The sequence below is a fragment of the Pipra filicauda genome, unplaced genomic scaffold (genome assembly GCF_003945595.2).
Source record: "Pipra filicauda isolate LSUMZ 115617 unplaced genomic scaffold, ASM394559v2 scaffold95_size2449627_pilon, whole genome shotgun sequence".
NCBI classification, from domain to species: Eukaryota; Metazoa; Chordata; class Aves; order Passeriformes; family Pipridae; genus Pipra; species Pipra filicauda.
The window spans coordinates 2,410,001-2,436,305 of NW_024105153.1; the positions used below are offsets into that span (position 1 = coordinate 2,410,001).

The 26,305-nt window shown below is 44.0% G+C and overlaps 1 protein-coding gene across 3 annotated transcripts in view; it reads left to right on the forward strand.

The window, feature by feature from the left end:
- GRIN2B (glutamate ionotropic receptor NMDA type subunit 2B) overlaps positions 1-24,474 on the forward strand; it is a 217,861-nt gene extending 193,387 nt beyond the window's left edge. For all 3 annotated transcript variants that reach the window (XM_027722630.2, XM_027722631.2, XM_039391417.1), the window contains exons 11-14: positions 15,522-15,682; positions 18,651-18,838; positions 20,466-20,704; positions 22,538-24,474. In XM_027722630.2, the coding sequence (XP_027578431.1) occupies positions 15,522-15,682; positions 18,651-18,838; positions 20,466-20,704; positions 22,538-24,445 (2,496 nt within the window). In that variant the 3' untranslated portion in view covers positions 24,446-24,474. The remainder of the gene's footprint in view (positions 1-15,521; positions 15,683-18,650; positions 18,839-20,465; positions 20,705-22,537) is intronic.
- The last annotated feature ends 1,831 nt before the right edge of the window (positions 24,475-26,305 follow it).

A 26,305-nucleotide genomic window follows, 5' to 3' on the forward strand; every position in this document is an offset into this window, starting at 1 on the left:
TGACAGTATCTGGGGAAGGTGTCCCACTGGCACTGTAGAGCAGCCAAAATGCCAGATGCACTCACAAAATCCATTACTGTGCCTGGCTGGGGTACACCTGTCAAGGTCAGTCTGGCTACACTCTGAGACAGCCACCCTGAGGGTCTCCTTGGACCCTCTTCCTTGGGCCTTGCCTGGGAAAAACCACTCTGAGAGGTACCTGCAGCTGCTGATGTGCCACTTCCCCAGAAAAACAGGCTGAAACACACCAGATGTCTCAGGACTTGGATGGTGTCTTGGCTGTGCCCCAGCATTTACTTTCTAATGACATGCAAGACAATGCCTAATGTCATGTTCCTGCTGTGCTGTGCTGTGCTGTGTGGATGCTTGAACAGGTCTGTCTGAGCTGGGGTGGAGTGGATGCCCCTATGCCAGGGTACCATTTTGAACTAAGGATGTCTGGAGGCTCCCTGTACTGAGCTTAGTGACTTCTGCCACTCTCTCTGTCCCAGGTGATGCCAACCCTGCTGAGTGCCACCCTTTGGGCCTAGCTGGCTCAAAAGAGGTGCCAGAACTTACCCAAGAACCCATCTCACGATGGCTGTTAATTCCCCCATGTTAACCCTTGGAGCTGCTAAATCATATGTCAAGCTGTAGCTCTTAATGCTGGGGCAGCTGTGGGCAGTTTGAGGGAGGAGAAACCTGCTCCTCCCTGAGAGCAGTACTGGCCCTGTGAGTCCTGCAGAAAGAGTGCTGCTCTGACAGCCTCTCCCTTCCAGCTCCCAGTGATCGTGGCACACCGAATCACTTTGCTTCTGCACAGGTGCCAAAACAGCACCCACTGCCTCTGCTGGTCTACCTTGTGCAGCAGAGGGGCTTGATGTGGCCCTGGAAGGGGCAGTGCCATGCTGGCCATGTCAACTCCCTGTCCTGAGCTCTGCCCCTCGGTGGGACAGACCGCAAGCCCAGCCGGAGCATCCTTGCACGCGCTGCTGGACTGCATCCATCTAGAATCCATGCGGGGGGCTGCTACCACCCTGACCCCCTGCGAAAGCTCCGATGGTAAGACAGCCTGTCGCAGAATACTGCAGTCGACTCCCGGGTCTGGATTTCATCTGACTGTAATCAGGAGATATAACCCAATTTCCATTAACGGGAGAGCTTCAGACACATTAGAGAAACAAGCGCCTGCGGTATTTCAGTCCAACGAAGGCAATAAATACAGGAAAGATTATATAAAATGAACTAATGTGTGAAGTAATCTAATAGCTGTACGTAATTTCCATTCATATACAGTAGTAATAGAATAAAAGGAAATGTGGACAGCCAGCAGGGCATTTAAATAAAATAATTTAGAATGCAGTAGGTTAATAATAATAAAAATAGTATCCTTTCGTATAAATTAGTTGCAAATGCCAAAGAAGCTAATAAAGTATCAAAATGGTAATTTTGTAATTGACATAAAAAGGAGAGAAATGTATTTCTGCATGCCTGCAAATTAATATAGATTGCTGAAATTTCACGGGTATTTGACTTATTTGCTTTTTAAGATGTTAATGAAATGTCAAGACAAAGGGCCTGTTTCTGTTCAGCATAGGTCAGTTATTCTTTCAATAGATACGTGTTTGGTTTGGGGTATTTTTTTAATAACTTTTGAAGTTAAAACTGGCCAGTAATTTTACTGAAAAAAATCTGAGGAGAGCATAAGAGGCCAGAAGGAAATTCTGATATTTTCCAAAGTAGCTCATTTTAGTATACTTGAAACAAAATACTTTGATATTTCTGACATGTATTTTGACATGTCATTTTCTAAAGGCACTACTCATAAAATTGACCTACATTTAGAGAAAGTAGGAAAAAAAAGTATTTTTTTTCTGTAACAAACCAAAGGGACAGGAGGAGATAATTGGAAGACAAGACAACACACTTAGTTCTGAGGTGAATGAAACATTTCAGGTTGATACAAAGCAAAAGCCTCATTGAAAAACCTGCAAAAAACCCCCGATCTGCTCTATTCTGGCAGGTGCTTGGCCACAAAACTGAAAAATGAATTATTTCCCACATTATACTCTGCAGCACATTAAATCGACATTATACAAGGATCCCAGATATGCAGAACACTTAAGCTTGTGCTTAACTTTGCGCTCATGAATGGTGACATTAAAGTCAATGGACTATTATTCACATGATTGAAGTTAAATGCTTTTCTGAGCTTGCAGCTTTTGTACAACAAATACCTGTTCTGGAGAAGTCTAGGGAAATGCAGAGCAGATATCTACAGATATACATTTTTCAAGAGGACTAAAAGTGAGGGTCAGTCTTGTACCTTGTCATGGGAAGGTTGTCTAACTGGATGGCTTGGAGGCAGTACAAATCTTCCATGGGATTAAATATTCACTATCAAGAGACATTTGTGGTAATTTCACACATTTCAGCAGGATATAAAGGAATTTTTATGTGGTGGTGTCCCAAAGCAGAAAATATGCAATCCTTTCAACAGCAGTATGATTTTTATTCTCAGGACACCTTTGTGGTGATATGAGTTAGCTGGACAGAAGTAAGACTGTGCCACTTCCACTAGCTCCCATAATCTGAAATTTTATGGCTTAAAATCTGATTATTTCTCTGCATCTCCTTGTAAATCATCAGTTGCTATAGTACGAAGTATTTACTAATACTCTATAGTGTAGTTACATATTGTGTGCAATTACCCAAAATACACATTTATTATGTGTAATTACATATTATGCTAACGTTTTCATATTAATAAATAGCTATTAAATATGTACAGCATATCGATGTTAGTAATAGATCTTTCTAACTTGTGACTTACATTTATTGTGTACATAAATATGATCTCAGATAAATTTTTGCAGTTGCAGATGAGTACATTTATCAGATTTAGACATTCTGCACTTTGGATTGGGATGATTTTTATGCTGAGATCTTTGGAACAAACCTCTGTGCCTGTGTGCTAAAATGTGATTCAGTACTTTTAAGACTATAAATGTTTAAATTCAGTGGGTTTTCAAGCATTTTTTTCTTCCACCCTCTTCAGTCCTACTTTGTCATTCTCCCTCTTTTTCTTATGCTCAGCACTGTGTAGTGCAGAGTGGCAAGGAGGCTGCAATGTGCTTTAGCCTTGACTTGGTCTCTCAGGATTCTCTCTTTTTCTGTTGATTACAGGGATTCCCCTGGTATCAATACAGACTGGGGGATGAGGGATCAAGAGCAGCCCTGCAGAGAAGTACTTAGGGGTGCTGGTGGATGAGAGGTTGGACATGACCCAGCAATGTGAGCTCACAGCCCAGAAAGCCAAGTGTATCCTGTGCTGCACCAGAAGCAGCCTGGGGAGCAGGTCAGGGGAGGGGGTTCTGCCTCTCTACTCTGCTCTGGTGAGATCCCACCTGCAGTGCTGCATCCAGCTCTGGGGTCCCAGCACAGGAAGGACATGGACCTGTTGGAGCAAGTCCAGAGGAGGCCACCAAAATGATTAAAGGGATGGAGCACCTCTGCTATGAGGAAAGGCTGCGAGAATTGGGATTGTTCAGCCTGAAGAAGAGAAGGCTTTGGGGTGACCTAATTCTGGTCTTCCAGTACCTGAAGGGAGCCTACAAGAAAGGTGTAGAGAGACTTTTTACAAGAACATGTAGTGACAGGACAAGGGGCAATGGTTTCAAAGTGAAAGAGAGTAAGTTTAAACTAGGTATTAGGAAAAAAATTTTTTAGTGTGACTGTGGTGAGACACTGGAACAGATGCCCAGAGAAGTTGTGGATGCCCCATTCTTCTAAGTGTTCAAGGCCAGATTGGATGGGGCTCTGAGCAACTGATAGAGTGAAAGGTGTCCCTGCCCACAGCATGAGGATTGGGATTAGATGATCTTTAATGTACCTTCCAAGCCAAGTCATTCTGTGATTTAACGGCAGCAAATGCTTGCAATGAGATTCTTCAGGATTAATACCAGTTAAAAAAATACAGTTTAGTTGGGAACTTGAGCAGGTAGGATGCAAGGGGAGGGGATAGTCAGAGTCAGACTGTAGGCTTAATCCTTGCTGGAAAGGAAGAAATTCAAACCCTTGGGTTTTGCTGGAGGCACGGATGGGAGTTGCTGGGTGAGGGACATTGGCTATGGGGCCATGGAAGCTTGCAGCTTTTGCATTCCCCCTGCCACACTGTCCTGGTTAAATTTGGTTGCTTCTGTGCTAATTGCATGGCAGTCTGGAAAAAGCTGTCTTTGGAGAGTTACATAAGGGAAAAGAGGGGGAAGCAAAGGATTGTCCTGCTTCTCGCATCAGTATAAGTCAGTGGAGAGGGAAGCAATGACTGTTTTTATTTATTATTTATATGGTGCCATAAATGTACTTGGCACTTTGCAGTCAAATAAAAGACAATGGCCCTACCACCAGAATTTGGCAGCCTTAGAGATGAGAGCTGGCCTCCTTCAACTGAATGATCGGGGCTGAATTTCTGGTGGGTAGGGGATAGGAGGATGAGATCTACAGGATTAAAAAAAAATATAACAGCTTTCCCCCCCGCCTTTTCGTTGCTAATGCCTAGCTACTGTGACATTTAAAGTTATATGTACATACATATACTTGATAAATATTTGGCAGATTGTATCTTCCCATACATTTTTACTTCTCTGTGTGGAAAGAAGCCTTGCTTCTCCCAGGCCTTTGGCTACTCAACTTCCCCTAAGTCTACTCGTGGCCCAGTAGACTTGTTTGCTTCAGGTGTACCTGATTCAGCACCCCAGGACTCCCAAGGAAGTGATACAGCTTTCATTCCTCTGTCTTCCACTTGCAGGTGGGAGGCAGCTTTCATCAGAAGGCTAAAGGCTAAAGGAAGGCATTATCTCCCGCCTCTGGGAAGGTACTGGAATGCTCCAGCTGCCCTTACTCTAATGCCCTGCTTTTTTGCTTTGCCTCCCTGCCTTACAGAGGTGCTTAAGAAATTGCACTAATGTGATGATTAAGCTTTTCTAATTACTTGGATGAAAATTCTGGCCCCTGTGCAATCTTGGGAGGTTTGCCAGACTTGCGCAGGATTTCACCCTACTGCCCAGTGGTTAGTACCCACATAACAGTAGGTTGGCTACTATTAGTACTCAGAAGCAAGACCTTCCTTTGCTAGTGAAAATGGGGGGAAAATGGAATTGCTCCCCCACCAAACTACATCCTCTAAATTTCTCAGCGTGTTTCATAATTTATTAACCATCTGTCTCGTGTGCAAACAAAATAGATTTCAAATTCCTCTGTACTTAGCTGCCACCTCTCCTCTCAAGGTCTTTTTCATCAGTTAATTTTTTCCCTCGGAATGAACATCTACACTTCTAATGATATTAACATGAGTGTAGTAACTGACATCTTTCTACCTCACTAATTTCTGTTTTGTGTTTCCTGGGATTATTCAGGCCTTTAGCCCCTTTGTGTTTATTTTCCAAGGAAACTGACTTTCAAAGATGAAATACATGGCATGATTTGATGCCGGGATAAACAGATGATCTCCATCCTCTACATGCATGCAAGCAAAAGTTAAGTGTACTGTAGCTAGGATTTCATAGCCCACTTCATTGCAACAGATGTGACTGTGGTTGTCTGATATCACACATTCTAATACTGTGCAAGGAGCTTTTGTCTCTGACTGGTGAAGCTGTAGTGATTCCACTACAGATGTTTTCTGGTCGAGTGTGTGGGATACCTAACAGTATGACTGACTTGAAGCCTATATACCACCAAATGTGTCCTGAGGAAATTTTAAAGCATTGTTATTACCTTCTGCGTAGAGGAACTGTGCAGAGCCTGTATAACGCTCACGCACTTCGCAAATCCAGAAGACACCTGGTTTGCTGATGGTGAGTGGACTCTGTCTATATGTGGTGGCCTGATAGTGAAGCGGCCCCTCAGGCCTGGTATATCCTTAATGCCTGGGTCAGGAGAAAGGCAGTCTGGTGCCAGCATGCACACACAGGTGAGTCTGTGGAAGACATGGGATCCCTGAGGTGTCATCTGTTTGTGGTGATGCTGCACTGCCCAAGATTTTCAGTCTTCTGCTCTGTGCAGAAGCCACACAGAGCAGGTCTCTACATAGCAATACAGCTTGCAAAGAGGCTGCACAATGCTACTGTGTGCATTGTTCTGGCAATAACTGCATGTGATGGAGACTTCTTCCACCAATTGGATCTCTACTTTCATCTTAGTTATTTTGCAAGGACAACTATTTTTAAAGTTGCTATATTTGAACTCCTTTCTTTTACTTTCACCTGCCCTCCCTCACCTCTGCATTGTCACTAGGTTGCTCTGTTCCCTTCCTTGACCCGCATGTGTCCCCATTTCGCCAACAGACATTCATGGATATTTTTCTTTCTTGTTTATGGGTCTGACCGACACTACATCTTCCTTTAAAAGTTACTTTAATCTAATTCCTTGCCAACTTTGCTGCAGTCAGCTGCACTAACTGATAACTCCTTTCTTGGACTTATCTATAACAATTCATGGGTGAAAGCACTACGCAAAGCAAGACGGAGAATTTGAAACATCACTGGGTGTTGAATAATAGGATAAACCACAAAGTCAGTCTGATGGAGCACAGGGTAATTTTATGCCCTCCAAAAACTGACATATTGGATTTGGTGCTGTTCATTCTCTCTTTTTTTTTTTTAATTTCCCTTTTTTTTTGTTTATAAATCAAGGCACGTATTGTTTGACTGCTGAAGACAAGACACTGGGGTTTTGCCATTGCAGTCTTAGGGTTGATTTCTGCAACTGGGCCCACAATCAGGAAGAGTTGACGTGGCGACTGGATTCACAGAATCACAGAATATGCCAAGTTGGCAAGGACCCACAGAGATCATTGAGTCCAACCCTTAGCCCTTCATAGGACCATCCCCAAGAGTCACACCATGTCCAAATGCTTCTGGCAGTCTGGCAGGCTTGGTGCTGTGACCACTACCCTGGGGAGCCTGTTCCAGTGCCCAACCACCCTCTAGGTGAAGAACCTCTTTCTAATATCCGACCTAAACCTTCTCTGACACAGCTTCATGCCATTCATTCAGGTCCTGTCACTGGTCACCACAGAGAAGAGATCAGTGTCTACCCCTCCTCTTCCACCCACAAGGAAGTTGGGGACTGTGCTGAGATCTTCCCTCAATCTCCACTTCTCCAGGCTGAACAGACCAAGTAACCTCAGATGCTTCTCATACGGCTTCCCCTTGAGGCCCTTCACCATCTTTGTTGTCCTCCTTTAGACGCTCTCTAATAGCTTAATATTTTCCTTATATTACAATGCCCAAAACTGCACACAATGTTCAAGGTGAGGCTGCACCAGTGCAGAGCAGAGCAGGACAATCCCTTCCCTTGACCGGCTGGCAATGCTGTACCTGATGCCCCCCAGGACATGGTTGGCCCTCCTGGCTGCCAGGGCACTGCTGACTCAGATTCAACTTCCCATCAACCAGGACCCCGAGCTCCCTTTCCATGACACTGCTTTCCAGCATCTCATTCCCCAGTCTGTATGTACATCCAGGATTGCCCCATCCCAGATGCAGAATCCGGCACTTTCCCTTGATGAACTTCATATGGTTGGTGATTGCCCAGTCCTCTAATTTATTGAGGTCTCTCTGCAGGTCCTCCCTGCCTTCGAGGGAGTCAACAGCTCCTCTGAATTTTGTGTCATCTGCAAACTTGCTTAGTATCCTTTCCAGTCTCGTGTCCAAGTCATTAATGAAGACATTAAAGAGCCCAGGGCCTAAGATGGAGCCCTGTGGAACCCCACTAATGGCAGGTTGCCAGTCTGATGTTACCCTCACCCTCTGTGCTTGATCCGTGAGCCATTTGCTCACCCATGGCATGATGTCTTTATCCAGCTGTGTGCTGGCCGTTTTGTCCAGAAGGTTTCTGTGAGAGACAGTATTGAAAGCTTTACTGAAATCCAAAAAGATTTGGCTTCCCTTGATCAATCAAGTGGGTTACCTTGTCATAAAAGGAAATCAGGTTTGATAAGCAGGACTTTCGTCCCATGAAGCCGTGCTGGCTGTGACCAATGACTGCATTGTCTTTCAGGTGTTTTTTCAATACCTTCCAGAATAATCTTCTCCATAAATTAACAAGGCACTGAAGTGAGACTGACTGGCCTGTGGTTTTTGGGGTCCTGCTTCTTGCCCTTCTTGAAAACTGGGACAACGTTCACCAGCTTCCAGGCAGCTGTGACCTCTCTGGGTTCCCAAGACGGCTCAAAAATCATCAAGAGAGGTTTTGTGATGACATCAGTCAGCTCTTTGAAAATTCTTTGATGAATCTCATAAAGCCTTATAGATTTGTAGGGATCCAGCTGGAGCAGCAGATCCCACGCAATTTCAGGGTCAACTGGGAGTTGATCATTCTCGCAGTCATGGTCCTCCAGCTCAGGGCACTGAGACCCTCTTATCTGTGTTGAAGACAGAAGCAAAGAAAGCATAAAACACCCCTACCTTGTCCCTGTCCCTGTTTGTGAGGTGACCATCCTCATCCTGTAACAGGCCAATGATATTTCTATCCTGCCTATTGCCATTAATGTATTTGAAAAACTTTCTGTTGTCCCCCACATTTCTGACCTGCTTTTACTCCAGCTGAGCTTTGACCAGATGAATTTTCTCCATACAGCAGTAAGGAGAATCTCTGGATTCTTCCCATGTCACTTGACCTTGCTTCCGCTGGGCATACACCTTCCTTTTTTGCCTTATTTCCAAGAGAAGATCACTGCTTAACCAAGGCCTTCTGCCTTGCCTGCCTGACTTTTGACACTTGGGAATTGCCTGCTCCTCTGCCCTTAAGAAGTGCTGTGAGTAGTCCTAGCCACTGCTGAGGAGGTAGAAGGTGTTACTGTGAGGGAAGAAATAAGAGCTAGGGTAAAAGGATGATCTGAAAACTTGTAGTCACTTAGAAATGGCTGTGAGTTCCACCTTGGAAATAAAAAATGTCTGTGATGTCAAAATACGTGACTGTGCAGAGGGGAGAGGAATGCTTTAGGAATGAATCTTGAGAAGTATCTGTACAAGAGATTCATTAGTAATAGAGAATGAGCAGCACAGTCTCTTTAGTCTGCTCTCCTCACAGATTTGTACCAGTTCTACGATTTAAGTTTGTAGTATGATTTTCTGCCTATGCTGTTGGGCTGGCACACTCCTAGCTGGGATGCAGTTTTGTCAATTTAATAGTGCCCTACAGTGCCATGTCACTAACAGGTTGCAGGTTCCATGCTGGGAATCTGTAGAGCACTTTGTCTAGCAGGACAGGTAGCGGGGGCATGAGTTTGTGAGTGTGTCTATGTGCACAATCAAGCTGCGTAAAGAAAAGAATACAGTAAAAGCCCTGAAGATGGTGCTGATAGTGATGCTTGATATTCCAGAAACAAACTGGTCACTACCTGAATGCAGATCAGGGCAGAGCTATAGCTTTGAAGAACTTGCAGTCTGCAAATGAAGGACAGAGGGAAAATTATATAATATAGAGAGGCACTGAGTAATAATGAACATTAACTCTCGCTAGCATTGTTTTTATTACCTTGATGCAAGCTTTTTTAGTGTAATGTTCTCTTAATATCTTTGGGTCTTGATCAGATTGTTCTTGGTATGGTGGAGAGCATGTTCACCAACAAAAGGTAAGTCAAGGAAAGACCTACAGGATACAACCAAAGGACAGCAGGTTACGGGTCCACATGATACAGCTTGCAAAGAAAGACTGAGAAAACAGCTTCTTTAGCTGCAGTGAAAGAACACAGAGAAGAAACAGATTAATGGTACTGAAAAACATAAAATTCTCCTTCAGAGAAGAAGAAACTATTTGAATTTCCCTGTCCATTGATAAGATAACAGAAAATATTGTAGTTGTTTTGCAGTAGGGAGGCTTTGGTTGAGACACTTGGAAGAACTTTCCATTAGTAAAGCTCTGGTGGGGATTGTCCAGGGAATGGAGGAGTCTCCAGTACCAGCCATCTTCCACAGCAGCTGTCAGGAATGGTGATGTCCAGGAGAGACTCACCGGAGAGAGTGAGGTAGAAGAGAGATCTTCTTAGGGCCAAATCCACATTTGTGATTCTGTGGCACTGTTTGTCGTGCAGCTTGGGGCCAAAAATTATATATTTTGGGGATATGAAAAAGACAAGCCTCTTCTTTTTGAAAGTCATCCATTAGTTGTGAAGGAGATAATTTCCTGGCTGAAACAAAGGATACAGAAGCAAGGCAGCTAGGGCAAGACATGCTGCTGTAGACATGCTTAGTCTGTCAAGACTCAAGTGTAGGCATAGGGCTACCTCAGGGTTAGACCTGGAAACCAGTGGCCTACTCTTTAATTTTTAACAAGTTCTGAATGAATCTCTTGTGCAAATAGCCTGGCTGGATTCTCAGGCAATGAAGAAAGGTGCAAACTGACCACAGAGACATGCAGCTGAACCAGAGCAAGAGGAGACAATCAAGGATGTTAGGGCAGTTCAGAAAGGTTCTACTGAAATTATGCATTTGAGCATGGACTTTGCTTTTCTGGCCTGATGTCACTAAATGTTGCAGCTTACTAATAAATGCAATCTTTTTTGAAAGGTATTTGGCCTGTGCCACAACAGATGTCTGCTGTTTTTACAGCTGCCAAAAGGACAAGCAGAGTGCTGCTTATAGGTGCCTGAGCAGAAGGTTGTGACTGATGCCCTGATGCACAAGTTCAGGGGAGTGGTGGGCACTTCAGGCTCTTTGCTAACTGCAGCAGTTGGCTCCCTGTACTTCTGGTGGGAGAAGCTGTCCTGAGGGCCAAATGGCTCAGTGGCTGGAATAATTTGTGCTAGTGTAGATGTCTAGAGCCAATTTCGGTGTACTGGAGTATCCAACCTACCCTCAGGTGGCTAGCAATTCTGACACAGAGACTATGAGAGACCTGCTCCCAGGGTAAAATTCCCTTGGCATCTCAGCTTGGCACTTATATTTGGGCAAATTAACTAAACCCAGAGTATCTAACATGGGCTTAAGGTCTTTTGGACTTGCAGCTAGAAGAGGAGCTGAATCTGTGGACCTCATTTTAATGGGTCAGAGCTCTGGAGCTTCCTATACTAGAAAACTTAAACTGGGGATCTGGGCCTTAAAAAGTGTGAGGAGCCCTCCCAGAGAAGCTGTGTAAGGGTAAGGCACTAACACATTCACACACACACACTTGCACCAAGTTTTGCCAGCTCATTATGTATTCCAGCAGGGGATTTTTTTTTAAAGCAGTGTAAAAGTAGATTGACTGATAAAAAAGAGCCTTTTTGTTGTGAGAGCTTGCTGAATTTGGGAAACTGCTTTCGATGCTATTGGCAAACACTTTACAGTGTAAACAGGGCCTACATCAGGCAGATAAATAAGTGCAGATGTGCTTTTCTGTAGGAACCATTTGGTGATAGACAATATAATGGAAGAAAAAATTCTCATCAAATTAATTGTGGCCAATTAGACATAACCCCTTCCCCTCATATCTGAATCCCCTCCAATTGAGGCTGCATGAATGGGAAGAGCTCCTGTCACCTGTTTCATTATGCAGATTGATATTCGAACATCTGAGAACAATGCTGCTTTCTGCACGGCATGGCTCCAAATTGCTAATGAAACAGCTCTGCCAGACAAGTCACTTAAACTCGCTCTCACTGCTGCTGTCGACAGCTCTCATGGCGAGATGTGGAGAGGATTGGGAAAGGATCTCTCCCCCCTGAATGTGCTAACAGCCCCCAGCCTGTGTGTTTATCGCTCTCCAGAGCAGGAAGATTTCTGCTCTCTGACTGAGAGGTTACTTTTCCAAAGCCAGAGTCTGCTTTGCACTTAATGCTCCTTGATTTCAGTTTGTGGAGTGAAGGGTTGAAGAGACCGGCAGCTGCTGGGCTCTGAACACAGACATCTCATGTCCTAGAGCTACCCCAGCCCTTCAGACATGCTTGGTATCTGCTTTCCACCCCCATCTCCAGCATCCGCCTCTCCCACAATAGCTGTGAAGCAAGTGGGATTTCTTTCATGGGTGAGAGTGTGTCACATCACCTTGGGTACAAGTGGAGCATCTCACAAATGGTGTCCCATGGTAAATGAGTGGGAGGATGCAAATGGGGTACATCTCTGCCTGGGACTCTTTGGGTGCAGGACTGGCTGAGCCCTGCGGGTTCCCTCACAGGCAGTTATCCCTTGAGGTAGGTAGAGCTGGGCAGCAGGACTCCTGCTGCATGCGAGTGTGAGATGGGGCTCCTACAAGTGTGGACCCTGTACAGCTGGGTTTGGTCAGCAACTGGTGCATCTTCCCTTCCCTTGTTATCATCACAGGATTCCTCTTTGCAGATGGGGTAGAGTAGTTTTGACTTAGGACTCTGACAGGAGAAATACTTACATGAAATAATGGGACAGTTCTCCCACTAATCTACATTCTGACCCTTTCTGTCAATATCCATGGTTAATTCCTTTGTCAATATTTACTGTAGCATTGAGATTATCTCTGCACAGGCTTTCTCCATGTACTGGCCCCTGTGTCTCAGCTCCTGCCTCGTGTCGCAGACTCCTTATAGACCGGTTTGCTTTCCTGGGGCTGATACTTATGATCCAGGCCCACTGTCTGAATCCTTGGAAGAAACCAAACAGGTGGCTTTCCTTACTGAATGCTTTGCCAATGTGTCAATAAACTTTATTCCACATGGATCTTCTCCAGTTCCTCCACACATTCCTCCACTGTGATGCCACACACTCCTTCCCCATCTGTTCCATGAATTTTCTTGAAGGGTTTGCATGTGGTTTTGCCCCTTTAGTATGAGCAGTGTGGGGCAGCAGATAGTTCAGAAAGATGCAACAGTTTTTGAGTCTGGAGAGTTCTTTGGAGATTTCTCCATCCCTGGACTGAGCTGTGCCCACCTACTGCCAAGCAATAAACATGGTGATTTTCCTACCAGAAAGTCTCATGCATGTACCATGCTATTACTTTTCAAAGTATCTGCTTATCTCTGGCTCCATGGACTGTGGAGTCAGCTGGACATCAATTGCTTTCAGCTTTGTAAACACCAAATCAGGTTAGCTGGGCATCTGTGTTCCTCTTAGGCATTCAAGCTAAAATTCTCTGGTGTGGGCCCATATGGATCCTTTCATAGTTTCCTGTCTTGCTGTCCACCAGGCCATGGTTGAAGTGTGTGTGCATGTTGGTGTGCAGAGAATGATTTGCTTTTTATGATCTATTCTGACTGAGGAATGAGCAGAGGGTAAGGATTGATGAGTGAATGAATAGTATGTGGATTTGTAGAAGCCATCAACCTGACTTCCTTCTCTAGAAATGTGCTTTTCCAGTTGCCAGAAACAGTAATTTCCTTCAAGAGAAATGTTTTCATTTATTTATTGATTGCCCAGAAGGTTAAAAATTAAAAATGGAGCCTTTCACTTCTGGCTGCTATAATGGGCCCTTAACCAGAGGGGTCAAAGGATAGTTCAAGAGTGGGATTGTTTCCCTTATCACAGCCCTGCCTGGCTATAATCCTTCTTACTCCAGTAGATACCATGATGGAAGCAGACAAAAGTAGAGATACTTTCACTGGGAATCAAAGGTAGAAGTATAAAATGGACACTGGATGAGGCCTCTTTAACAGTTTCTGGGCTCAGACAGAGGCTCTCATAGCTGCTGCTGTTTCAAAGGACATGCCAAAGCTCAGTCCCACCAATGTTGGTCAGGCCTGCCTGATGCCTGACTGTAAAGTCCTGTTGACTTTACTCTGTGGAGGGCTCTATGGGAATGGGAATGTCCTGTTTGCCTTCAAGGCTGGGTTCTGCAGCCTCTGGGAAAGCAAGTTGCCCACTCTACAAACACCTGGTTTAGCATGTCAAGGGAGAGAGTGTGTTTCTTTGTATCTGGTATGGGCAGTGCCCTCCTTGTGATGGGTCCCCTAGGCTGCTGCTTTAATCAGCTTGGTAGAAAAAAATAATTTTAGCAAGCTGGAGTGATTTTCTCTCCCATCAAAGTTTGCTTTCATTACAGTCTTTGATAGCTGTGAGTTTGTCTTCATCTCTAGAGAGTGTGACAGGGTTCTAAGAGCCACTTTACTGTCTGTTTTATTATATGTGAAACCTCTGTTTTTTTGGTGATGCACCAACCTGAGTTCCAAATAACAGCCCTGATGTTTTCTGTTGGCTTAAAGCAGTACGACACGTGTTCTCTCTCACACACTCGTGTGCACTTACAAGTTAGTTCATCTTACCATCCAAACTGGAGGGATAGTTCCTTGCACAGCCAGATGAGTTGACTGGTACAAGGAAACAGAAGAACAGTGTATTCACCTATTCACAGACACAGCTCCTGGTTGTCCTCATGGCTGAGGTGCTGTGAATGAGATACACTGCTTTAGGGGCTTTGGCCTCCTTAGTTGAGTTGACCAGGTTCCAAAACGGCTTTAAGCAGTACTCAAGAACAAGGCTCATCTGTATGTGTTTTAAGCTATAGTTGTAGATTGCAGCTGTATTTCCAGTGTAGAAGGTGGCAGTACATGATGGCATATATTCATGTACCAGGTGAACTCTGGCTGTTAAATGGGTTTAGTCTATTAGCATGTTGTTAGCGTGCTTCTCGGGATCATACAAATATACAATCACAGCTGGGAGTTGAGAAATAACACCAGACAAGCTAGTGCTTGATATATCCAGAGAGGAGGAGGCTTTCTTCCATCTAACCTACTTTTTCATCTCTTTCTTGTACTACTTATTCAGTTCCTGGTTTATAGTTCTGTGCTCCTTCCTGTCTGCTGGTTCTAGGGGTTTTAAGCAGACTTGATAATTGACAGTCTAAATTTTACTGCTCATAAAATCCCGGAGAGCATTGATTATGACTTAAGTTAAGCTAGTGGCATATAAAATCTCACAGCCTTGCAGCCATGGAGGAATGTTATGATAAATGTATTTCTTGTGAGCAGCAAAAGCTTTGGAGTATTCTGCCAGTAATGTTCTGGGCATCAAATGTTAATAGTGACTTGCATCCACTAATAGCATTTCATTTGGAACATTTGCCCAAAACCTTGAAAACTGATCATTCATTTGGTGGAGTGGGTGGGAGGTGTGCTGAGAGGCATCTTTCCTCTTTAATTATTTTTCTACTTCAGTCAGAACCAGGAAGTGCAAAGGCATCCACAGAGCTGAAAAAGATACTTCTTAGGAACTAAATTACAGTTTGTGGATAAAAAGCACATAGATTTTATTGAAAATCTTTCCTTGACTGTGCTCCAAAGGCACTGTTACATTTTCCCTTTCCTTTTTCCTTTTATCTAAACTCCTGTTTAATCTTTGATCATTGGCTATTTCATGCGCTTGATCCAGAGTGGGCAAAAAGAACAACTTGCTCAGATTTACTTCTTGGTTCTTAGGCATTAACAGAAGATGTTTGTGTTTGAAAACAGTGAAATATAATAATTTCTCAACAATGTTTTCTACCTGATAGTAAAATAAAATCAGAACTACCTTCCAGGGAGAGTATGGTCTCCCAACCAGGTGACTGCTTCAATCTGAAAGATTGTGAGAAATGTTCTTTTTCTGTTTCTTCAGTTTCAGAAACCAAATGACTTCTCACCTCCTTTCCGCTTCGGGACGGTTCCTAATGGCAGTACAGAGAGGAACATTCGCAACAACTACCCTGAAATGCACAGCTACATGGTGAAGTTCAATCAGAGGGGAGTGGATGATGCACTGTTCTCACTGAAGACTGGGTGAGACTTTCTTCCTGCATTTTTACTCTGACAGGAACCTGACTCTTTTGCATACTTGTCTGGAATTTTTTTTTTTGTGAGGTTTGACAAATGAGCCTGTATTATTTTTCCATGGTTAAAAGCATAGGAAGACCATGCATAGCACAGGAGAGTAACTCTGTTGTTCTTTTTGCCATTTTTTTCTATTGACATCTGTTTAAGAGTTTCCGTTTTTGCTGTGTTTGTAAGACTATAAAAGAAAAAAAATAGGATCTACTGTATCCTTGTACATTAGCCATGTGTGTATTAGTCCCAAAGACCTTGCTTCATCAAGATGTTTCATGCTGATGGGGTTTTATGCAAACACAGGAAAAGCTCACAGATCTCTGTGGACAAAGTTTTTTTCAGAGCATTTATATTGTCATCTGGAAATTCCTTTGTTTTCCCTCCTTCTGTGTATAAAAGATTATGCTAATCAGAAAACTGAAACAATCTTTGTCAGACTAATCCCGCCCCAGTGTATCACCAGCTAATACAGTATAATGGAAGGTGTGTTTGAAGCAAAGAATTTGGAAGTAGCCTACTCTGGAATATTTTAGTATCAAGGACTAAACAAAATGTTATTTGAATAATAAGGAAGTATAAAAAAATGTAAGCATTTCCTTAGGTAATTTGGGAAACATGGGAAAAATCATTAGCAAAAAGCATGCTGGAATAGCTCATCCTATTTTAATAGCAGTGAATCTGCAAAGGAACTAACTCAAAATGAGATTTTGCGAGCCTTTGTCATTTGTAGGTTAAAGACCTCCTCCCAGAGCTGACCATTTCGGTTCTCAGAGCCCAGCCCCAGTGAGAAAAACATTTTTGCTTACACTCATGTTGCAGTCTTATGAGAAAGTTCATTCCAAAGCACAATGAAAATGTTCAGCCAATTTAATTACTAGATTGACTGAATATTGCTAAATGTGTTTGCCAGGTTCAGAGGCATGCAGCCCATTAGAAATGGTTGTACCATCACTGGATGTCATCCTAGGAAGGTACATTTGCCAGGATAGTCATCATCCAGGAAATAAATATGCTCTGTCCTGGAAATATATGGATGAAATAGAGCTCATCACTTGTGGTAGATGTCATCCTGGCTTCATATCCACCCTTGGACAGACTTCCTCACAGATAAGCACTTGAACTGAGATAATCACTATACTGGAGATATATGTGCAGGAGGTGGATTGTAAAGATAGTATGCATTTGAGAATGTGCAAGCGGAAGGTCTTTGGTCTTTTATCAGAATGTGTTTCATTTCAGATCTAGTGGGAGGATTTACTCATCAGCTGTCTTTGGATATGTGGAAGATGCAGCACTCTGAGACTGCCCCCCACATCCAAATCAATTTGTTGTGAATTTCTCTCTGTGAGAGAAAGCTCTCATCAGTCTGTTGTGCTGTCTACCCAGCATAGTCCATAACAGGGATTTCTCTGCACTGAAACAGAATTTTTGTTGTGGTTTTCAGCTAAGCATTTTTTAACAAAGAGCTACTCAGCATGGTAAACCATGAAGCTGCTATCGTGGCCACTTGACATTGGTAAAGATCCAATAGTGCTTTTCACAGTAACCGAGGGGTTAAACATAATGTCCTGACTGTATTTGATTTGAAAAAAAGACATTTTGCTCAGCTAAGGCATGCCAGCAGTTTGAATTGGAGATAATATTTTCCTTATTTCAATATTTTCCTTATTTCAACCCCTACTTTGCTATTTAATATTGATACATTTTATAAGGCATTTTAGATTCTTTTGAGATTAAAGGCAGTACAGAAATACAAGCTATTCATAGGAATATAGATCCCCTTGACTTCCTCTTTATTTATCTTTATCTTGCAGTATATTTTCATTCCAAATTTTCCTTCAGATCAGAAATTATGATTATCAAAAAGTCAGAAAGAAATAGACAATCCTCATTGATAATCCAGCTTCCACCTGTAAACAGGTTCTGGGCTCAGATTTTAGTTAACTCTGGTGAAGTTGAAGATGACAGACCTGAAGGACTGGATGTAATCCAGAGGGACCTGGACAAGCTTGAGAAATGGGCCCACAGGAATCTCATGATGTTCAACAAGACCAAGTGCAAGTTGCTGCACCAAGGTTGGGGCAACCCCCAATCTCCAGGCTGGAGGATGAACAGATTGAGAGCGGCCCTGCAGAGAAGTACTTAGGGGTGCTGGTAGATGAGAGAGTGGACATGACCCAGCAATGTGAGCTCACAGCCCAGAAAGCCAAGTGTATCCTGGGCTGCACCAAAAGCAGCCTGGGCAGCAGGTCGGGGGAGGGGTTTCTGTCCTCTCTGCTCTCGAGAGACCCCACCTGCAGTGCTGCATCCAGCTCTGGGGTCCCAGCACAGGCAGGAGACATCAACCTTTTGGAGCAAGTCCAGCAGGGCCACCAAGATGATTAGAGGGATGGAGCACCTCTGCTATGAGGAAAGGCTGAGAGAATTGGGATTGTTCAGCCTGGAAAAGAGAAGTCTTTGGGGTAACCTAATTCTGGCCTTCCAGTACCTGAAGGAAGCCTACAAGAAAGATGGAGAGAGACTTTTTACAGGAACATGTAGTGACGCAACAAGGGGGAAGGGTTTCAAAGTGAAAGAGAGTAGGTTTAAATTAGGTATTAGGAAAAAATTCTTTCATGTGACAGTGGTGAGTCTTTTTACTGTAAGGTGGTGAAGTTGTGGATGCCCCATCCCTGTAAGTGTTCGAGACCAAGTTGGATGGAGCAACCTGGTCTAGTGAGAGGTGTCTCTGCCCACATCATGGGGTTTGGAACTAGATGATCTTTAAGGTTCCTTCCAACCCAAACCTTTCAATGATTCTATGTAACCTATTGTAATCCATCTGAAAGAGGTTAATTTCAGCCTTAATTACCTGAGAACACCTTTGAATTCATACAGATTCTATGTTTTCTGTTTTTTTCTCTTGTTTCTTGCATCTGTGCAGGAAGTTGGATGCTTTCATTTATGATGCAGCAGTGTTAAACTACATGGCTGGCAGAGATGAAGGCTGCAAACTGGTGACAATTGGAAGTGGGAAAGTGTTTGCCTCCACTGGCTATGGCATTGCCATCCAAAAGGACTCAGGCTGGAAGCGGCAGGTTGATCTTGCCATTCTACAGCTTTTTGGAGATGGTAAGTGACAAGAAAAAGAAGAGTTCTAATTTTCCTAAGAAATACAAAATTTTGCATGTAAGAAATGGAAGTTTCTAGCTCTGGTGCTTCAGATTTGAGTTGAAACCATGAAATTATTTGAAAGGTTTGTTTAGAAGCATTGCACCAAAAATGTGAGAATATCACTTCTTTTATGTTGATGCATCAAAAGCAATGTCAAAAGCACTAAAGTTTTCATAGAACAAGCTCAGATGTATGTTTGAAAAAATACCTTATGTGAAGAATGTCTTGTAAAAACAAGATTTCTGTTGTGAACTTTTTACTACCTTTGTGGTTTTGTCATGACCAAACCCACTAACCATACTGTCTATGGTTATTTCATATTTTATAGTTCTAGACAGGATCAATCCATGCAGTTTACAGAATTAAAGGATAAATATTTCTGAATGAAAGAGTTAGCTCAGAATTTCCAAAACCTCAAAAAATAACAAAAGCAAGGAAGAACTTGAGACTCAGGAGCATATTTTGGAGTGAGTTTTAAATTGGAACATTATAGTTACCTAGTCCATCTCTTAATTTACTTTTTTGAATGAATAAAATTCACGTTATTTTATTTATAACTATTCCTTTTTTCTGAACTCTGAAAATAACGTACGGTATTATAAATATGGAAAGAACATAACTTGGATATACTTCAGCAAATTGACTACTTGGCAGATAGGGCATTCTGTTTCCTAAACAGCCTAATATGTATTATTTCAGAAAAAGATGAAAGTTCTCCATAAAGCTTCAAAGTCTCTGTTATGGCACCACATGTATATATGGAATTTTTCCCCCTTGTCACTGGAGAGAAGATTGAAAATGTGAAAAACTAACTTTCCTAACAGCGTGAAAAAATTTGCCAACCTGCAAAATTAGTTTGTTCTGAATGCCTCAATATATGTGCATGTGTATGAGTGTTTATCTCTCTCTCAACCCTCATGAAAATACCATAATGGGAGTAAGTGGTGTATGAAATTAGACTGCAGAACATTTGCTCCTAGCTGATACAAATTACTAATATATTTGATTGGTCAAAGGGCATGGAAGTGTTGAATTTGGACAAAATGGAGGGGAAGAAAAACAGGTAAAAATGCACAAATATTTTTGGGTACATTGCACCTAGCTTTAATGAGCTGCGGATATGATAGAAATAAATTTGATTTTAAAAAAAAATCAACATTTTTAATTGAATTGGAAACATACAATGTTTTCATTTCAAAGTGATTCATTTTTGTCTACCAGTATCAGGCACTAATTTTTCCCTTCATTGGCCTAATGAAAGTGGAAGTTTGTGAAGCCAGATCTTCGGTCATCTGGTGGACAACTGTTTCAGGATCTCATTGTAGACAGTTAACAAGTGTAATAGCTGTGTCCTGTGCTACAGCTTTTTATGGCTAGTGGAAAAATCTTGTTGACCTTCTTGTGACAAATTGCACTTGCCCCCATCAGACGGGCAGTCAGGATATTTTATGGATGTTACAGATGTGAAAAAAGAACATGGAAATTACCACAGATCAGCTTCTTGCTTTCAATCACCCCCAATTTGAGCTCTTTAGCTGTTGCAGGACTATCTAACCTGCTTCTTTCCTTCTGTCTGTCTTTCTAGGGGAGATGGAGGAGCTGGAAGCTCTCTGGCTCACTGGCATTTGTCACAACGAGAAGAATGAGGTTATGAGCAGCCAGCTGGATATAGATAACATGGCGGGTGTCTTCTACATGCTGGGAGCAGCCATGGCCCTCAGTCTCATCACCTTCATCTGTGAGCACCTCTTCTACTGGCAATTCCGCCACTGCTTCATGGGTGTCTGCTCTGGCAAGCCTGGTGTGGTCTTCTCCATCAGTAGGGTGAGTGTCATTAACTGCCAGGAAAGAACAGAGGCTTTATTCAGACAGTCCTAGATATGGAGATGGGGAAATCCACCAAGACTGTCTAACACACAGGTGGCATAGGGTGACAGTCTGCAGGATAAAGGCTGTCATCTTTGCACCATTAATGTTGCAAAAATGTGTTTAGTTTTTCTGTGATATCTCTGCTCTCTGTTGGATTATAGTCATGGAAATGAAAATGCAGTGTAAAAAGAAGCTAATTGTTACTGTCTGCTCCTCTGAAGGGAGTTGTGAGGAGGCCAAATTTGGGGACCCCCCCAAATTTGGGTTCAAGTAATGGTGGATAACAGGATTAAAAATTCAAGAGTTTTACATTGTCCTCTATATTGCAACTTTTCAGCTGACCTTTTGTTAACTAGAAGTGTACCATCATTAACAGTCAGAAGTCCTTTACCAAATGCCATGCCCTAAACTGTACAGACATCCTTCGAGAGAGGATGACCACATAAACTTAACAACTGCCTTATGCAAATCTGCCTTAGGGTATAACATTTACATTTAAAGCAGATTCCAGCCATTTCTGAGTCATCTTTCTCCTATCGGTGTTGTTAGCAGTATCCTATTCGGGGCTTTTTTTCCTTCTTTCAAGACAGTGGTCCTTTCTCCTGATCCATTCTGAAGTAAGGTCAAATCTTGGCATTTTTTAGGTCAGTGTCTGATGTAACAGAATTTACTTTGATTGTGCAAGGAATATATAATTGCTGCATAACATAATGAGGAGAAATGACAAAACCTTTTGAATGCAGGGGTAGAGCCTCTCTTCTATATTGTTAGTTTCTAATGTGGTTTAGTCTGGAGATAAGATGGGGACTTGTGTTTGGTAATCCTTAGCTAAGTGCAGGTTCTTTCATTCTGTGGTTACCTGTTAGACCTGGACCAGGTTGATGAAAAATCTGAAAAGTGTTAATCATCTGCTAGCTGCTGAGAAACCATGGTAACATGGTGTGATGGTGTCCATTTCACAATTGACATTAATCATCAGATGCCATTTAGCAGGCCAGGGAATAAAGGAGCCCCTTCTCTTCTTAGGGGTAACCCTTGCAAACGGTCTATGTCATGGCTGAAATGAGCTTGTGGAACGTATGGGGGAATTGGGAACTTCTGCTGTCTGATTTGAAGTTGAATAGAGGATTTTCAGGGATCTCGATTTGGAGCCTGTTATCACTGTTGAATTTAACAGAATGCAATTAAAAATGCTGTTGTACCTCAGTTCATGAGATGCAAAAGGCCTAAATATGAATTCGACAGTCCCGCTCTTTCTCTATTTCCTTTTCTAATCTGTACTGGTGATTAATGTAGCTAAGTTTATGACAAATGAAACTGTTCCCTTTTTAAGATAGCTCCTGTCTTGTTGATTCACTAATGTCCAGATGAATTTCAAGGGCCAAACCAGACTTTTTTCCTCTTATCCACACAGAATTGCTTGTCTTGATGCTTTTGTTCCCAAGGATATTGTTGTCCCCATTTGCAATTCTGTGTTACACCTACTAGATTTGACTAACTCTTAACGGATGCAGGCAGGTATTCCTGCATCCTACATATATGACATGAAGCAAAGCAGAGGAAGAGGAATGGAAGGAAAGGAAAATATGTGAGAGACAAGAAAGAGGGTCGGAATATCAGGAGCAGATCTGATTTCATTTGATTTGATTATGTTTCAATGATGGAAGGCTGACAGGCCTTACTGTCCTACAGGAACATGCTCTTGCTGCACAGGGTGCTTCCCAGTCCAGGTCCCCTTTTGTGTATTCTTTGCAGGACCACTCACCTTCCTGGTTTCTCTCATTTCAGGGTATCTACAGCTGCATCCACGGCGTGGCCATCGAAGAACGCCAGTCAGCAATGAACTCCCCCACAGCGACTATGAACAACACCCATTCCAACATCCTCCGCCTGCTTCGGACAGCCAAGAACATGGCCAACCTGTCAGGGGTCAATGGCTCACCACAGAGTGCCCTAGACTTTATCCGCCGCGAGTCATCAGTCTATGATATCTCTGAGCACCGCCGCAGCTTCACCCATTCAGACTGTAAATCCTACAACAACCCCCCCTGCGAGGAGAACCTCTTCAGTGACTATATTAGTGAGGTGGAAAGGACCTTTGGCAACCTCCAGCTGAAGGACAGCAACGTGTATCAGGATCACTACCACCACCACCACCGCCCCCATAGCATCGGCAGCACCAGCTCCATCGACGGGCTCTATGACTGTGACAACCCGCCCTTCAATGCCCAGTCACGGTCCGTCGGGAAGAAACCCTTGGACCTGGGGTTGCCTCCTGCCAAGCACAGCCAGCTAGGTGACCTCTATGGCAAGTTCTCCTTCAAGAGTGATCGCTACGGGGGCAGTGGGACCCATGATGACCTGATTCGCTCAGATGTTTCAGACATTTCCACTCACACAGTCACCTACGGCAACATCGAGGGCAATGCGGCCAAGCGGCGGAAGCAGCAGTACAAGGACAGCCTGAAGAAGCGCCCAGCCTCTGCCAAGTCCCGGCGGGAGTTTGATGAGATAGAGCTGGCCTACCGCCGGCGCCCGCCCCGCTCACCTGACCACAAGCGCTACTTCAGGGACAAGGAAGGGCTACGGGACTTCTACCTAGACCAGTTTCGGGCCAAGGAGAACTCACCGCACTGGGAACATGTGGACCTGACGGATATCTACAAAGAGCGGGGAGATGAGTTTAAGCGGGACACAGGAGGAGGAGGGGGTGGATCCTGCACCAACAGGGCCCACCACAAGCATGGCTCGGGCGAGTTTGGCGGAAGCAATGAGCACAAGCATGGTGTTGTGAGTGGGGTCCCAGCACCATGGGAGAAGAACCTGACCAATCTAGACTGGGAGGACCGGACCGGGGCTAATTTCTGCCGCAGTTGCCCTTCTAAGCTGCACAACTACACGCCATCAGTGGTGGGTCAGAATTCCACCCGCCAGGCCTGCATCCGCTGTGAGGCTTGCAAGAAAGCGGGCAACCTGTATGACATCAGTGAGGACAACTCGCTCCAAGAGCTGGACCAGCCACCTGCCCCTGTGCCCGTGGCCACTAGTGCCACCTCTTCCTCCAAATATCCTCAGAGCCCTTCCAATTCTGCTTCCAAGGTGCAGAAGAAGAACCGCAACAAGCTCCGCCGGCAGCATTCCTATGACACCTTTGTGGACCTGCAGAAGGATGACTCAGCCTTGGCCCCCCGCAGCGTCAGCCTCAAGGACAAGGGCCGGTTTTTGGAGGGGAGCCCCTATGCCCACATGTTTGAGATGCCAGCTAGTGAGACCACCTTTGCCAACAACAAGTCCTCAGTGCCCGCCACCAGCTACCACCACCACAACAACCCCGGCAGCAGTGGGGGCTACATGCTCAGCAAGTCGCTCTACCCCGACCGGGTCACCCAAAACCCTTTCATCCCCACTTTTGGGGATGACCAATGCTTGCTCCACGGCAGCAAATCTTATTTCTTCAGGCAGCCTGTGGTGGCAGGAGGGCCCAAAGCCAGGCCAGACTTCCGAGCCATTGTCACCACCAACAAGCCGGTGGTCTCAGCCCTTCATGGGGCTGTGCCAGCCCGTTTCCAGAAGGACATCTGTATAGGGAACCAGTCCAACCCCTGTGTGCCTAACAACAAAAACCCCAGGGCTTTCAATGGCTCCAGCAACGGGCATGTTTATGAGAAACTCTCCAGTATTGAGTCTGATGTTTGAGTGAGAGGGGAAGAGCGTGGGGAGGGACTGGGGGTGTATGTGGGGCATGGGAGGGTGGGGTGGGATCAATCCCATCAGCTACTCTTCTGAGTCGTCCTTAGTTTGTGGGATACTGGAGTTCTGAGTAGTGCAGCACTGGCGACAAGTGCCACCTCTTTGGTGTCCCCTCTTCGGTGTCCCCTCTTCCTCCTCCCCTTTCTCAACCCTCCCGTTTTATCTCTTTTTCCATGTTCTCACTCCTCCCATTCTCCTCCTCTCCATTCCTGGCCATTGCACTTTACAGTGATGTCGGAGTTGGATATCCTTGCTTGTGATTTCAGAAAGCAGAGAAAAAGGCAGGGAAGGGATGGGCTGAGGAGAAGCAGCAGTGACTGTAGTGTTTCACTTCTGCTGGCTCCCAGCAGAGAAAGGCATGTGCACACACACATGTGTGTGTGTCAGGAGGAGGCAGCAGAAGCAGTGTAATGGACATGCAGGAAAATATGCTTGCTCAGCCAACTCTTCCTAAAACTGCCTACAAAAGAGTAGTATTTAAGACATGGAGAAAATGAAGGGGGAATAACACGACTAACTTGATGATGCACTTATATGTTAGCTATATTGAGGTTCTTGTTACATTATTTTGTGAAGACTATGGGGGTTTAGGGCTGAAATATATATATATATATATATTTGCGTATATGCTGAGAAATTTTATGCTAGAATTTTGAATTGTCTGCTGGGGAGGTGTGGAGGGAGGGAGAGAAGGCTTGTCTGCAGGTCAGGCTAGTGGTTTCACTGTGGCTATTACAGCCATTGAATCTGTGGCAGACCAGTGGGAGAGATAGATAGGCAGTGGAGTCTGAGTTTGGGAAAGCTGATCAGCAGCCTTTCTGATTCCAGGGTTGGTTTTCCAAACTCTGACAAAAGATGCTGGTTTGCACTGAAATGAGAAGAATTTGGGGAAAGGGGAACAGGGTTAGTTCATTAGCTGTGAACTGAACTGCTCACTAGCTGTGACATACTTCAAGGGTGGGAGCAGTATATAGTATGGGTTTGCCTATGTGCGAGTATATACGATAACTTATACTTGAAATGTCTATGAAGAAAGCAAAATAAACCCACGATCCTATAAGGTGTCTGGAGTACAAACACAGTGGAACAGAGCTTAAGAATAGGGAAAGGTGGGGAGTTTTTTCACTGTCACTTCAGGGGACACCAAGCCCATTTTGGTCATGTTCTTTCAGTGAGGAGGGGAGGGAAAAAAAGGGATTTCATCCTTCTGCTCTCCCTACCCTTGGCCAACAGGTTGGAACAAAAAGAATAGGGTGCCCGCTGCCAATGCTGGCATGGTGCTAGAGAGGAAAAAAGAAATTTAATAGAAGGGTGTGTGTGGTGGCAGTGGTGCTGGTGGACTGTTTCAATGCCTCCTTGCACATGTGGAAATGGGAGGAGGGTGTACGCACCCTTGGGAAATACATATGTATATTTACTATTGAATGTACAGAGGAAGTACACAGCTTGTCTTCCTGGGAAGGGATGTGCTTGAATAAATGCCAGAAAGCACAGAAGCTTGTGCTGAAGGCTGAAGAAAGGACATGTAAAGCTGAGATGTGTGTGTACATGTGTGTGTGCCTCTGTGTGCAAGAGAAAGATACTAGCACAGGTGTAAAGCTGGAATAGCCTAGGGTTTCCCATCCCTGCAGTTGTAGTGACAGCTTTCCTGGTGCACTTAGTATCTATAGGAGTGTTTTTTCTTTCCATTGTATCATTTTAGATGCAACTTAAACTAAAGGAAAAGGAGCAATGGTAGGAGTGAGAAGTTGAACATCCCATTCATATGCCATTTTTCTCTTGAGGTGGGGGTGTGGACTGACCTCT